The sequence below is a fragment of the Lathyrus oleraceus genome, chromosome 5 (genome assembly GCF_024323335.1).
Source record: "Lathyrus oleraceus cultivar Zhongwan6 chromosome 5, CAAS_Psat_ZW6_1.0, whole genome shotgun sequence".
In the NCBI taxonomy this organism is placed as follows: Eukaryota; Viridiplantae; Streptophyta; class Magnoliopsida; order Fabales; family Fabaceae; genus Lathyrus; species Lathyrus oleraceus.
The window spans coordinates 475,162,336-475,175,990 of NC_066583.1; the positions used below are offsets into that span (position 1 = coordinate 475,162,336).

Consider the following 13,655-nt stretch of genomic DNA (forward strand, 5'->3'; position numbering starts at 1 on the left):
ATAATCACACATTCTAGATCTAGAAAAATTTTTCCCTCCAAAATTCTCTCTCATTGAAATTCAAAATTTCTTCACACAAGGCTTCAATTTCTCTGCATATTCTGGTTCAGCATGCATCATTGAGTAGGATTTGATCTCTGGTTTGAAGAAATTGGTGAAGATTCATACACATCAAGCTCAAGAACATGAAGATGGAAGTTCCAAATTAAGCAAGATCTAGGTCGTGGCAAGCATCCATTTCTACATCAAGCTTCATAACGAGAGCAAAGGAGAAGATCTACACACTTTTGAGGCCTTGAACACGCTGTTTTCATTGACTGCTCTTCAAGAGGTTAGGATTTCGAACCTCTTAATTCTTGATTTTATGTACACAAACTTGTAGAGTTTTCATTGCTGATCATCCTGATGTGAATAGTTTTTGATTTGGCTAAGTATTGAATGAGTTATGTCAATTTAAAGTTTGTAGATCCAATTTTCTTTCCTTCAATCCGTCCAATAGATGATGATTTAGACTTAGTTAATGCTCGATCCATGTTGTACGTAACAAGAGCTTTCCATTGATATAACTTTTGCGTGATTCTGGAAAAAAAATGGAGGAAGGTTACTGTAGAGCCACCGTCTCCTTGAAGAAGACGGTGGAAACCACCGCTGTGAACAGTAACGAGCGCCTCTGGTTTTAGTCTTAGGGTTTCGCTTAGTCAGCATCCACGCGTGAGCTTACGTTTCAATTCCATTGGCCAGAACGTGTTTGACTTGTACGCGTGTGCTTTGACCACGCTAGCGTGTGCGCCACATCATAAGTGAAACGGCTGCGTTTTGAGCCTAGCGCGCCAGACCTCCATTTGATTCCTGGCTCCAACATTTTGTTCTTCAGCGCTTGTTTTTTGGCCATACTCAGTTCGATTCCTCCATGATGCGTTTCTATATTATTTCCATATTATTCCCATGTTACATTTCATGTTTTATTTCAAATATTTTCCTTAACTTCCAAAAATCATAACAAAATGAAAACAAGTCCAAATTGAATGAATTTTTTTTCCACATGATCATCTAAATGTCTATCATTTTGTGGCTATGATTTCATGATTTTATCATTTCTGGATTTTTAATTGTGGACTGTTATTTGAACATGATGCAAAATGTGACATACTTCATTCATTCTATTGTGAAATGCTCATACATTGGCCAATTGATTTGAAATTTGGTATGTTGATTCCCAATATGTTGCATGATTTTTGAGGCTTGGTTGTGCATTTTTAGCATTTTTCATTTCTGTTTTAGGCACATGAATGTATGGTGTGACAATGTGTGTCACACAATTTAATGTCATACTTGTTCATTTTTATATACATGTCAATTGAGCTTTTCTGATTCCAATTTTTGGCATGATAATTTTGTTTAACATGTTGTATGCAAATAAAAATTTCCATAGTTATTTGATTCATTTCTGATTTAATGTGCATTTTCTCTTCTTAATGTCCAATTGTGTGCTTTGTAATTGCCTTTTCCTTAGCATGACCATTAGATGGATTTGCCTTAGGATTTGAGTTTGGTCCTTTTTAGGACATGTTCTTACTTGAATAAATGTGCTTCATGTTGAATATTGGTTGTTGTTTTGACTTTTTGCTTTGCCTTTGACCCTAGTCTTGGTACTAGTGGTTGTACTCACCTTTTGAGTTTTGCATTTCAGGTTCAAGCTTCTAGTCTTAATGGTTGATGTTGATCTCATGACTTGAGATGAAAATTTGCTTTGTCCACTAACCTTTGTTGTATTGTAGGATCATTAGTGATGAACTCACTTGAGTTGATTGCTTTGCGTGCATATTGGTTGTAACACTGTTGACTGTTTGTTGGATTTGTCTGAAGGAGAATATTGACTTGTTTGACTTTCTTACAGGTACTTTAGTCGCTTTATCTCATTGCTTGAGTTGCTTTGCTTGTGGTTGGCATACCACCTAGGTAATCATCCTCTAACTCCATGTAGTCTGGAAGCCCTGTCATTTCTGTTTGGCAGGCATTTGGCTGAAGTCCTCCTTAAGAGGCAATGACTGTGTTTGTTTACTTTTGTGCCATGTACTTCAAGTCCTCCTAAGTGAAGAGGCAATTGGCAGATAGAAGGGACTAGCAGTCAGTCCCCTGCTAATCGTTTGAGTCGTTCATTATGCTCGCACTACGTGCTGAGGCTCTTGAACCTAACCCAAAATCCTTGTATATAGAGTCAGTCAAGTGGAGTAGGGTCCCACATTCTGGACCCCCACGTTTTCATTGATTTAAGCTCACCCAGGGCCGGGTTAAGAGCTATGAGGTCCAACCCTCATTACCTTTCATCTGCTCACCCTGACGGTTAATGTCAGTGGTTAAGAGCCTCAGACACCCTTTTCAGTGTTGGCTTGTTTGTCGAGGTTGATATGACCCCTTGACTAAAGCCCAGCCTTGTATGAGCCGCTTGTTTGCATATAGGGTGTGATGATTGCTTTTGATGTTTATCTGCTTTTGCTTCTCATCTCCTTTCTGTAGGAGTCGTATGATCAACTTTCGAGGAAGTTGAACGTACGTAAAGATAGACTTGAGTTGACTCACTGCCTGTGTGAGTCAAACTCTTGTTAGAGACCTTAACCTAGGGTTATAATTTGCATGATGACTATTAGGCTCGAGTCAGTCTCCCTTTTAGTCCGTTATTCCCTTGGTCTCTGGTTAGGAGAAATTTTCTCCCCTGTTAAGGGGAACTACGTCACCATGATCCTCATACCAGATGAGGTACGTAGGCAGGAGATCGTGCGAGATCTCTATGGGCAACCTTTTTTCTTTTTTGTGTATGTTTTGCTTGACAGCTATTAGGTCCGAGTTCCCGACTCCCTTTTAGTCTGTGTGTTCACCCTTTTCTTTTTTCAACCCTTTTGTGTTGTGTGTGTTAGGAGATGGATGTAAGCCCAGCGATTGGCATTCTGTTTCCTGCTGTTGTTGTCTGTTTGAGGAGTCTGATGTAAGCCCAGCGATTGGCATTCGGTTTCCCGTTTGTTGTTGTTTGTTTGTGGAGTCAAATGTAAGACCATTGATTGGCTATCTGTTTCCTGTTTCTTTTGTTTGGAGTCGGACATAAGACCAGCCATTGGCAGTCTGTTTCCATTTGCGAGTTTCTTTCGACGTCTCAGCGTCTTTGTGTTGTGTTTTGTTTCGGCGTGCGTTAGCCGAACTATGGTAGCTCTGATTCTCATTCCAGATGAGATACATAGGCATAGGATGCGATATCCTAGCGAGCCCGCTTCCCATCTCCTCGAACTACGTCGACTCTGATGTTTGTTTCTGACAAACTACGTAGGCCCAGGATGCGACATCCTGCCGAGTCCCCTTCCTCTGTCTCCTTTCACCTGTTTGCTTATTCCAGTGTGTATGCATTCTTTGAGCAGTTATTCAGCAACCTTATTCTATTCTTTTGAGCGTGGATCCCGTCGAGTACGGCGGACGTGAGGGGTGCTAATACCTTCCCCTTGCGTAACCGAATCCCGTACCTTGTAATTTCTGGTCGTAAGACCATTTCCTTTTCAGGTTTACTTCGAGCGTTTCCTTTCCCTCCTTTGGGATAAATAATGCACGGTGGCGGCTCTGCTCTGTGTCTTTTCCCGCCGGTTGTTTTTCGCGTTGCGACAGACGTATTATTACTATTCAGCCTGAGAGTCCGTGATATCAATGTCTCTACCCTTTAGCCTCCGCATGTGAGCTGGGTGGGTTGTTTACAGGTGTGCAGGAACCCTTGACCTCATCATACCCTGATATCTGATACTTGGTACCTGATCATCATGGTTCTATTTCCTGGATCCGAACTTCTGGCACTAGTTTTATTTGTGGATCTAAACCTTTAAACCTGCATACCCGGACTGCCGACTTTTGAGGACTTCTTCACAGAGAACAGCTCGTGGTTCAGTATGTGGCCAGAGCCGGTCACACGTCCTTTGCATTGCATAACATCATCTGCATATTTGCATCCAACATCTCATGCTTATTCATTTGCAGGGTATTCCCTTTCTCGGTTTGATTTGGCTGATCTGTGCTTATTATGGAGGCTCCCAGGAAGAGTAATGTGACCTATCATTTCTTTGATACCAAGATCGGCCCATTGCGTCAGACAAAAGCTTTGATTACTCCTGACCATGTGGGTTTATTCCGGGACACTTATGACAACATCTTGTCTATGGTTGAAGACTTGGATGCTTCTCAGAGGAGTCTGATACATACTTTCTTGCAGTTTTATGATCCTCGGTTGCGTTGTTTCACTTTTCAGGATTTCCAGTTGGCTCCTTTATTGGAAGAGTATGCTATGATCTTTGGTGTTCCTCTACAACATTGTGTCCCTTTCAACTCCGATATGCCTCCACCAGAGCATAAGGATATTGCTAAGGCTCTTCATCTGGAAGTGTTTGTTGTGAAGGAAAATCTCTCTTCTAAGGGAGGTCTGTCTGGTTTTCATATGGATTTTGTGGTAGGCAAAGCCGAAGAGTGTGCTGCTTAAGGCAATTGGGAGGCTGTATGTGCTCTGTTAGCATTGAGTGTATATGGTATTATGCTATTCGCCGATGAACCGAAGTTCGTAAGTATGAGTGCTATTCATATCTTTCTGCTAAAGAACCCGGTTCCCACCCTTCTTGGTGATTTCTATTTTTCGGTGCACAATAAGAATGAGAAGAGACGAGGGAGATTGGTCAGATGTTGCGCTCCATTGTTCCATAAGTGGCTCGTGGAGCACTTGCCAAATGACGATGCTTTTCTGAATCCGCATCAAGCCAGGAATTGGGCTAGAAGGTTGGTTGTCTTGACTGCTAAAGACATCAGATGGTGTAATCAGAATACCAAAGGTGGCGATTTTGTGGTTAGCTGTGGGAAATACCCTAATGTACCATTGTTGGGTACAAAGGGTTATATCAACTATAACCCGATTCTTTTGAGAAGACAATTAGGGTATGCCTTGACTCACGCTCCTAAGGATCAAGATCTGGTGGAATCTTTCTACTTCCCAGTGCAAGATAATCTAGAACTGGTTAAGCAAGTTGCTGGAGCTTGGAGGAATATTCAGACCAAAGGTGCTACTGTCTATGGAAAATGTAACAACATCTCTTCTTCCCAGTATGATAGTTGGTTGCGAGAAAGAGCTCAGATTACTCTTCTACCTTTCTCTATGGGAGAACCATCTGATCCGGTTATTGTTGAGTCTGTCAGCATGGTTGAGTACAACAGTTTGAAGCAAGAAAAGGGAAAAGCCGATAAGTTGAATGCGAAGCTGAGTGAAGGCCTCAGGAAAACTTTGTGCGCTAAGAAAGAAGCTGAGAGAGAAGTTCAAAGATTGAATGAGCTTCAAAAACAAAGCAATGAGAGGATTGCTGAAGATGCTGATTACATCCGTAAAGTCTGTTCAGGTGAGGATATACTGAAGAAAGCTTGCAAGGCTGCTAAGGAGCAGTTAGGAAGAGTTGAATATAGGCTTATTGAGCGCTAGCAAAGGTGGGAAGAATTGTCTGATCGCCGGAGACAGGTTGAGATAGAAATCAGAGCAGAAAATGAGCGGTTGAAGAGTAAGGAGAACGAGCAGCATGAAGCACTTCGATTGGCTGAACGAGAGATCGTCGAACTAAAGATTCGAGCAGGGGTCAAGAGAACAAAAGAACAAGACAAGTACAGGAAATTGGAAGAAGCGGTCAAAACGAGGAATTTGTTGATTCAAGGCCTTAGAGAACACCCTAATGACCCGGTTACAGAGGCGCTTCTTAAGGAAGTTCGAGAAGACTCGTTTGGGCTAGATGTTTGATTCCTTTTGTTTTTGTAGAGTTCACCATCAGGATTGTTGATGGGTTCTCATTTCTTTGTCCGTCGCTCTCCGCACAGCTTGTATTTTGACTATGACACCTTTCAGATGTTTCATTCTCTTTAGTTATTTCATCTGTAACCAAAGCTTCTTATCACCTCTCCTCGGTATTATTATTTGCACGTTCGATCGCAGTTGTACATGTTGTTCTGGAAGGTCAAACCGGAATTGTGAAGGGGGTGCCTTAAAATTGAATAAGCAGCGCATCGCATACCATGCATATTAACCCTTGTCTGTTTTGCAGGTGTCACCGCAATGTCTAATGTTTGTTCCCTGTTTCAGGCATTATTGGTCCCAAGCGAGTCCACAGGTACCCGACAAAGGAAAATCGTTCGTAACTAGCAATGGACCAGGTATAGAAAGAGCTGACTGATATGCGTGAAAGGATGGATCAATTCATGACATTGATGACTGGTATGGCAGAAGGCCAGGAAAAGCTAAGGGAATTGGTTGAGCAACCGAGTCCCGATCCAGAGGTAGAGATACCAAACGCTGAGGGAAACCCTGGTAACCCTGGGAACACTGATAACCCTATGAACACGGGTAACGCGGGTAACGCAAATGCTGATGGAAACCCGGGTAATGTTGGCAACACGGGGAATGTTGGAAATGGTATTGGCAGAAGGTACAATGTGAATCAAGGAATTCGGATTAACGGGCGCCCCGTTACTGAAGATTATCAGTATGATCAATTCTCTTCGCACGACGAAGCCCACGAGACCACGTGCCGCATGGACGAGCTCGCTGAGAAGCTCAAATCTTTGGAGTCTCAAAATTCCTTAGGTTTTGATGTCACAAATCTTGGTCTGCTTCAGGGGGTGAGGATTCCTTACAAGTTCAAACCCCCTACTTTTGAGAAATACAACGGGGCTTCTTGCCCATGCACTCATTTCCAATCTTATTTGGGAAGGTTGGGAGCTCACATGGAAGATGAAAAGTTGTGGATGTACTATTTTGAAGACAGTCTAACTGGAGCTTCTCGTGAATGGTATTCTCATTTGTCTCGTACTACCATCAAGAGCTGGAAAGACTTGGCAGAGGCTTTTGTCAAGCAATATCAATACAACTTGGACATGACTCCAAATCGGACCTTGTTGCAAGGAATGTCTCAGACTGCCAAGGAGACCTTTAGAGAATATGCTCAGCATTGGAGATAAATTGCTGTGTCCGTCCAACCCCCTATGTCTGAAAGGGAGATGGCGGACATGTTCATGAACACTCTTCAAGGCAATTATATTGAGAGATTGGCTGCTTTCCCGTCAACTAGCTTTGCCGAGATAGTAATTGCTGGAGAAAGAATCGAGAGTCTGTTGAAGATGGGCCGAATTCAAGACAATAGTGCTTCCAGCTCATCAGGTCCCAAGAAACCGTTTGCTGGTAACGGTCAGCGAAGAAGAGAAGGCGAGACAAGCGTTGTGTATGCCGGCAGAGGACGCCCTAATTATTATCAAGATCAAGTGGCCGCAGTCACTATTCCAACACCTGCTCCTCAACAGCAACAACAACCGTAGTATCATCCGCAATAGCAACCCAGGTACAACAATCAACAACAAGGAGGTAATCCGGGTCAGCAGAGACACTATCAACAACGTCCAAGGCAGACAGACCGGGTCATTGAGCCAATCCCCATGCCTTATTCTGTATTACATCCCAGGCTGATTGACCTGAATCTGGTTACGTTAAGAACTCTGGCCCCACCAATCGATCCTAATAATTTGCCTAGAGGTTATGATGTCAACGCCAGATGTGCTTTTCACTCCAACGCACCTGGCCATACTACAAATAATTGTAAGGCTTTCCAGCTAAAGGTACAAGATTTGAGAGATGCCAAGGCTATCAATTTTTCTCTGGTGCATAATGTTATCCAAAACCCGATGCCATCCCACGGCGGGCAGAGGATTAATGCTGTTGATAGTGGGGAAACGTTGAATTTGGTTTCTGATGTGACTAAAGTGAAGACTTCGCTATCGGTGGTTAAAGATCGACTTTTGAAAGGACAGATTTTCCCGGGCTGTGGGGAAGAGTGCAGAAATTGTCAAGCTGTTGAGAACGGATGTGATAGTTTGAGAAGGGGTATTCAGCAACTGATAGATGAAGGTTGTCTTCAGTTCGATCAGACCCGTCCAGTGAAGAATGATGTGTTGACAGTGACGATTTATTTCACTTCTGAAGAAATATATGTTCCCGAGAAACCCGCTCCGATAACAATATATTTCCCAGAAAGTACAGAACCAGCAACGGTGAACAACGAAAGTCCAACACCAGTTACAATTTACTCTGACAGCCCTCAACCGGCTTTGGTTAGTCCGGTCACCATCACGGTACCAGGACCTGTTCCGTATGAGAAAGACAGTGCTATCCCGTGGCACTATGGGGCTGATATCTACTTCCAGGGGCGGAAAGTTAACAAAGAAGACATTGACACTGGTAGCTCCGCTGTAGACAATGTTGGAGGGGTTGGTGGCTTCACCCGCAGTGGACGCCTATTTGCACCATCAACATTGCGTACGAATACTAAAGCTGAGGCAGCTGCCAATGTTAAAGGAAAACAGGTAGCCATCGAAGAGGTTACTACTGAGGAAGCTCCTCCTAAGACCGCATTCGAGAAGGAAGTGGGTGAGTTTATGAGGATTATCAAGAAAAGTGACTACAAGGTAGTCGACCAGCTAAATCAGACACCCTCAAAGATCTCCATTCTCTCACTATTGATGTGCTCTGAGGCGCACAAAGCAGCCTTGTTGAAAGTATTGAATATGGCCTATGTTCCACCAGAGATAACTGTTAACCAGCTGGAGTCGGTAGTTTCAAATGTAAACGCTAGCCATGGGCTAGGTTTCACCGACTATGACCTGACATCTGAGGGCAGGAATCACAATAAAGCCTTGTATATCACAATGGAATGCAAACGGGTGGTGCTTTCCCATGTTTTGGTTGATACAGGCTCTTCTCTGAATGTTCTTCCAAAGAAAGCCTTAATGAAGTTGGATTACGATGGCATCATACTGAGGCCAAGTAATTTAGTTGTGAGGGCTTTTGATGGCTCTAAGAGATTTGTCTTTGGCGAAGTTGAGTTGCCAGTTAAGATTGGATCGCAGGTGTTCAAGAGTACCTTTTATGTGATGGATATCCAACCTGCCTATAGCTGTTTGCTAGGTCGGCCCTGGATTCATGCTGCCGGTACTGTTACTTCTACTCTCCACTAGAAGCTCAAATATGAACTAGAAGGTCAGGTCGTCACTGTCTGTGGTGAAGAGGATATTCTTGTTAGCCACCTGTCTACATTTAAGTACGTGGAGATGGATGGCGAGATGCATGAGATGCTGTGTCAGGGCTTCGAAGCCATAAACATCAGTGAGGTCGCGCCCGAAGCTGTCTTTTCACCTAAGTCCGAGAAGGTCGGGACTTTTATCTCTTCATATAAGCAGGCTGTCGAGGTGGTTAAAGCTGGTAATGCCCAATGCTGGGGCAAATTTGTGGAGCCAATCATCAAAGAAGACAAGTTTAGATTGGGGTATACTCCGGGGTCTCAGAAGAATGAAGCCGGTACTTTCTCCAGTGGGGGTTTGGTTTCGCCTCACATCGTCAATGCTGCAGATGAAGACAAGGCTGACAGCGATTGTGACTTGGATAGCTGGATTCGCCCGTGTGTCCCGGGAGAAAAGCTCAACAATTGGTCGTCCGAAAAAGTCGTCCGGGTTACTCTACTGAAAGAGTAATTTTTATTGTTTTCCTTTTATTACATGTATAATAAAGTCTTACACTTTGCCCAAGGTGTAATGACTCATCTGTAGGGCCATCCATTTAGTCGCATTTCGCAATTATTTTCATCATCAATAAAGGACAGCTTTTGCAAACAATTTTGTGTTCTCTTTCTTTCAATTATTTTTTACTTTTTACAAAAAAAACACAATAAAAATGGCAATGTTTCTTTTTCGTTTTTCTTTCCAAAGAAAATCTCGTTCTAAGGTAAAGCATGATCCTCCATCATGCAGAGATGATCACCCGGATCTCACTGCTAACGACACTGCTATGGCCAAGTATGACTTCGACAATCCTATCTACCAAGCCGGAGAAGGGGTTGAGGAAGATTGTAAATTGCCTGAAGAGTTAGCCAGGTTGTTGAAACAGGAGGACCGAGCTATTACGCCTTATCAGGAAGTGATTGAGACCGTCAACATTGGTACCGAAGACGACAAGAAAGAGATCAAGATCGGGGCCAGTCTACAGGCCGAGGTGAAGGAACAGTTGATCGGTTTGCTTCATGAGTACGTCGACATCTTTGCTTGGTCCTATCAAGATATGCCAAGTTTGGATACAGACATCGTTGTGCACAGGTTACCGTTGAATGAAGATATGCCGTCGGTGAAGCAGAAGTTACATCGAACTCATCCTGACATGGCAATGAAAATTAAAGAAGAAGTTCAGAAACAGTGGGACGCAGGGTTTCTCGCTGTGGCTAGTTACCCACCATGGGTTGCCAATATGGTACCAGTACCCAAGAAGGATGGCAAAGTGCGGATGTGCGTTGATTACAGAGATCTGAATAGAGCTAGTCCGAAAGACGACTTCCCATTACCTCACATCGATGTTTTGGTTGATAACACAACTCAATTCTCCGTATATTCTTTCATGGATGGTTTCTCCGGTTATAATCAGACCAGGATGGCGCCGGAAGACATGGAGAAAACGACATTCATCACACCGTGGGGTACCTTCTGTTACAAGGTCATGCCTTTTGGGTTGCAGAACGCAGGGGCAACGTACCAACGGGCTATGGTAACACTTTTCCATGATATGATTCACAAAGGGATCGAGTGCTATATGGATGATATGATTGCTAAGTCCCGAACAGAAGAAGAACATCTGGACAACCTGCAGAAGTTGTTCGAACGTCTGAGAAAGTTCAAGTTAAGGCTGAATCCGAACAAGTGCACTTTTGGAGTGCGAACTGGTAAGCTGTTAGGTTCCATTGTAAGTGAAAGAGGAATAGAGGTAGATCCTGTGAAAGTAAAAGCTATTCAAGAAATGCCTGCACCTAAAACATAAAGAGAGGTTTGTGGCTTCCTAGGCAGATTGAACTACATTTCAAGGTTCATATCTAATCTTACAGCCACATGCGAGCCATTGTTCAAAATGCTGAGAAAAGAGCAAGAGGTCAGGTGGAATGACGATTGTCAGAAAGCTTTTGAAAGAATAAAAGAGTATTTGCAGGAGCCCCCGATTCTAATGCCTCCAGCAGAGGGAAGACCGTTGATCATGTACTTGACGGTGTTAGAAAGGTCAATGGGTTGTGTGCTCGGTCAGCATGACGAGTCAAGTCGAAAAGAGTATGCAATATACTACCTTAGCAAAAAGTTTACCGACTGTGAACAAAGATATTCACTGCTCGAGAAAACTTGCTGCGCTTTGGCATGGGCTGCTCGCCGACTAAGACAGTATATGTTGACTCACACGACTCTATTGATATCAAAGATGGATCCAGTCAAGTATATTTTTGAAAAGCCAGCGCTTACCGGAAGGGTTGCTAGGTGGAAAATGATATTGACAGAGTATGACATCCAATACACTTCACAAAAAGCCATCAAAGGAAGTGTCTTGTCAGACTATCTTACAGAGCAACCGATTGATGATTACCAACCTATGAGGTTCGACTTTCCTAATGAGGACATCATGTTTCTCAAATCGAAAGATTGCGAGGAACCACTCCGGGAGGAGGGGCCTGACCCTGAATCCAAATGGATTATGATGTTTGATGGGGCGGTCAACGTCAATGGTCGCGGAGTTAGTGCAGTGTTGATCACGCCAGAGGGGGTTCATATGCCATTTTGTGCCAGAATAACTTTCCCCTGCACCAACAATGAAGCCGAATACGAAGCTTGTATCCTAGGACTTGAGGAAGCCATCAACCTACAGATTAAAACCCTGGATGTATGCGGGGATTCAGCTTTGGTCATCAATCAAACCAACGGGAAATGGTATACACATCAGCCTCATTTGGTTCCTTACAGAGACTATACGAGAAGATTGTTGACTTTCTTTACGACGGTGAAGCTGCATTACGTTCCTCGTGAAGAAAACCAATTTGCTGATGCTTTGGCTACCTTGTCTTCGATGATTAAGGTGCTATGTTGGAACTACGTACCTAGAATTGATGTATCTCGGCTTGATATACCCGCCTATGTGTTTGCTGCCGATGCAGTATCTGATGATAAGCCGTGGTATCATGACATCCAGCGTTTCCTAAAGAGTCAAGAGTACCCAGCTGGGGCGTCTTCGAATGATAAGAAGACGTTGAGGAGGTTAGCCGGTAGCTTCTTTCTGAACTCAGATGATACTCTGTACAAGCGAAATTTCGACATGGTCTTGCTCAGATGTGTGGACAAGCAGGAAACGGACATGTTAATGCAAGAAGTACATGAGGGATCTTTCGGTACCCATGCCGGAGGACATGTAATGGCTAAGAAGTTGTTAAGATCGGGGTATTATTGGTTAGCAATGGAGGCAGACTGTTGTGCATACGCCCAAAAGTGTCACAAGTGCCAGATTTACGCATATAAAGTGCATATCCCTCCAAGCCCATTGAATGTCATGTCGTCACCTTGGCCTTTTGCAATGTGGGTCATTGATATGATTGGCAAGATCGAACCGACTGCTTCCAACGGCCATAGATTCATTTTGGTCGCTATTGATTACTTCACTAAGTGGGTGGAAGCAGCATCCTATGCGAATGTTACGAAGCAGGTGGTAGCCAGATTTCTAAAAAGAGATATCATCTGCAGATACGGAGTTCCCGAGCGGATCATTACTGATAATGGTTCGAATCTCAATAACAAAATGATGGCAGAGCTTTGCCGGGACTTCAAAATCGAGCATCACAATTCTTCCCCTTACAGGCCAAAGATGAATGGCGCTGTTGAGGCAACTAACAAGAATATTAAGAAGATTGTGCAAAAGATGGTGGTAACATACAAAGACTGGCATGAGATGTTACCGTTTGCATTACATAGGTATCGAACTTCAATTAGAACATCCACCGGGGCAACACCTTATCAGCTTGTATATGGCATGGAAGCAAATCTTCCGGTTGAAGTCGAAATTCCTTCTTTGCGGGTCCTGATGGATGTTATGCTGGACGAAGCAGAATGGGTCCGTTCTCGATACAACCAACTGAGCCTAGTTGAGGAAAAGAGACTAGCAGCTATATGCCATGGCCAACTATATCAGAGACGAATGAAGAGAGCATTTGATCAGAAAGTGCGCCCTCGGGAGTATCAAGTCGGTGAATTGGTACTCAAAAGAATTCTTCCTCCCAACACAGATCACAGGGGCAAATGGACACCGAACTATGAGGGTCCATACGTGGTTAAAAGGGTTTTCTCTGGCGGAGCTTTGATGCTAACGACTATGGATGGCAAAGACTTCCCATCCCCTGTCAACTCAGACGCAGTTAAAAAAATACTTCGCATAATTGACCCGCTGGACAAAAAAAAAAGAGTCCAGGAAAAAAGGGGCATCCAAAAAAAAAAAGTACACCCGGTGAGTCGAAAACCCGAAAGGGCGGCTCAGGCAAAAAAGGGTATCCCGGTGGATTGAAAACACAAAAGGGCGGTCCACGCAAAAGAGGGAATAAGCGAATGACTGCGATCTAAGTTCATCCGTGTTATATCGCCGTTTCATTCAATCCGGCAATCTTCGGAGGTTAAAGATCGACTAATCATCCACTTCAGAAAGCAAGATGAGCAGAGCGTCTTGAGGTCATACGAGCCATAGCAGAGTCGAAACTCAGTGGGACCCCGTATCC

General features: G+C 43.7%; 1 protein-coding gene across 1 annotated transcript; it reads left to right on the forward strand.

Annotated features, from left to right (window-relative positions):
• The first annotated feature begins 4,054 nt into the window (after positions 1 to 4,054).
• On the forward strand, positions 4,055 to 5,797 carry LOC127081408 (uncharacterized). The gene is made up of 3 exons (XM_051021665.1): positions 4,055 to 4,448; positions 4,539 to 5,398; positions 5,489 to 5,797. The coding sequence occupies exons 1-3, from the start codon at positions 4,055 to 4,057 to the stop codon at positions 5,795 to 5,797; spliced, it is 1,563 nt and encodes a 520-aa protein (XP_050877622.1).
• Positions 5,798 to 13,655: the final 7,858 nt, after the last annotated feature.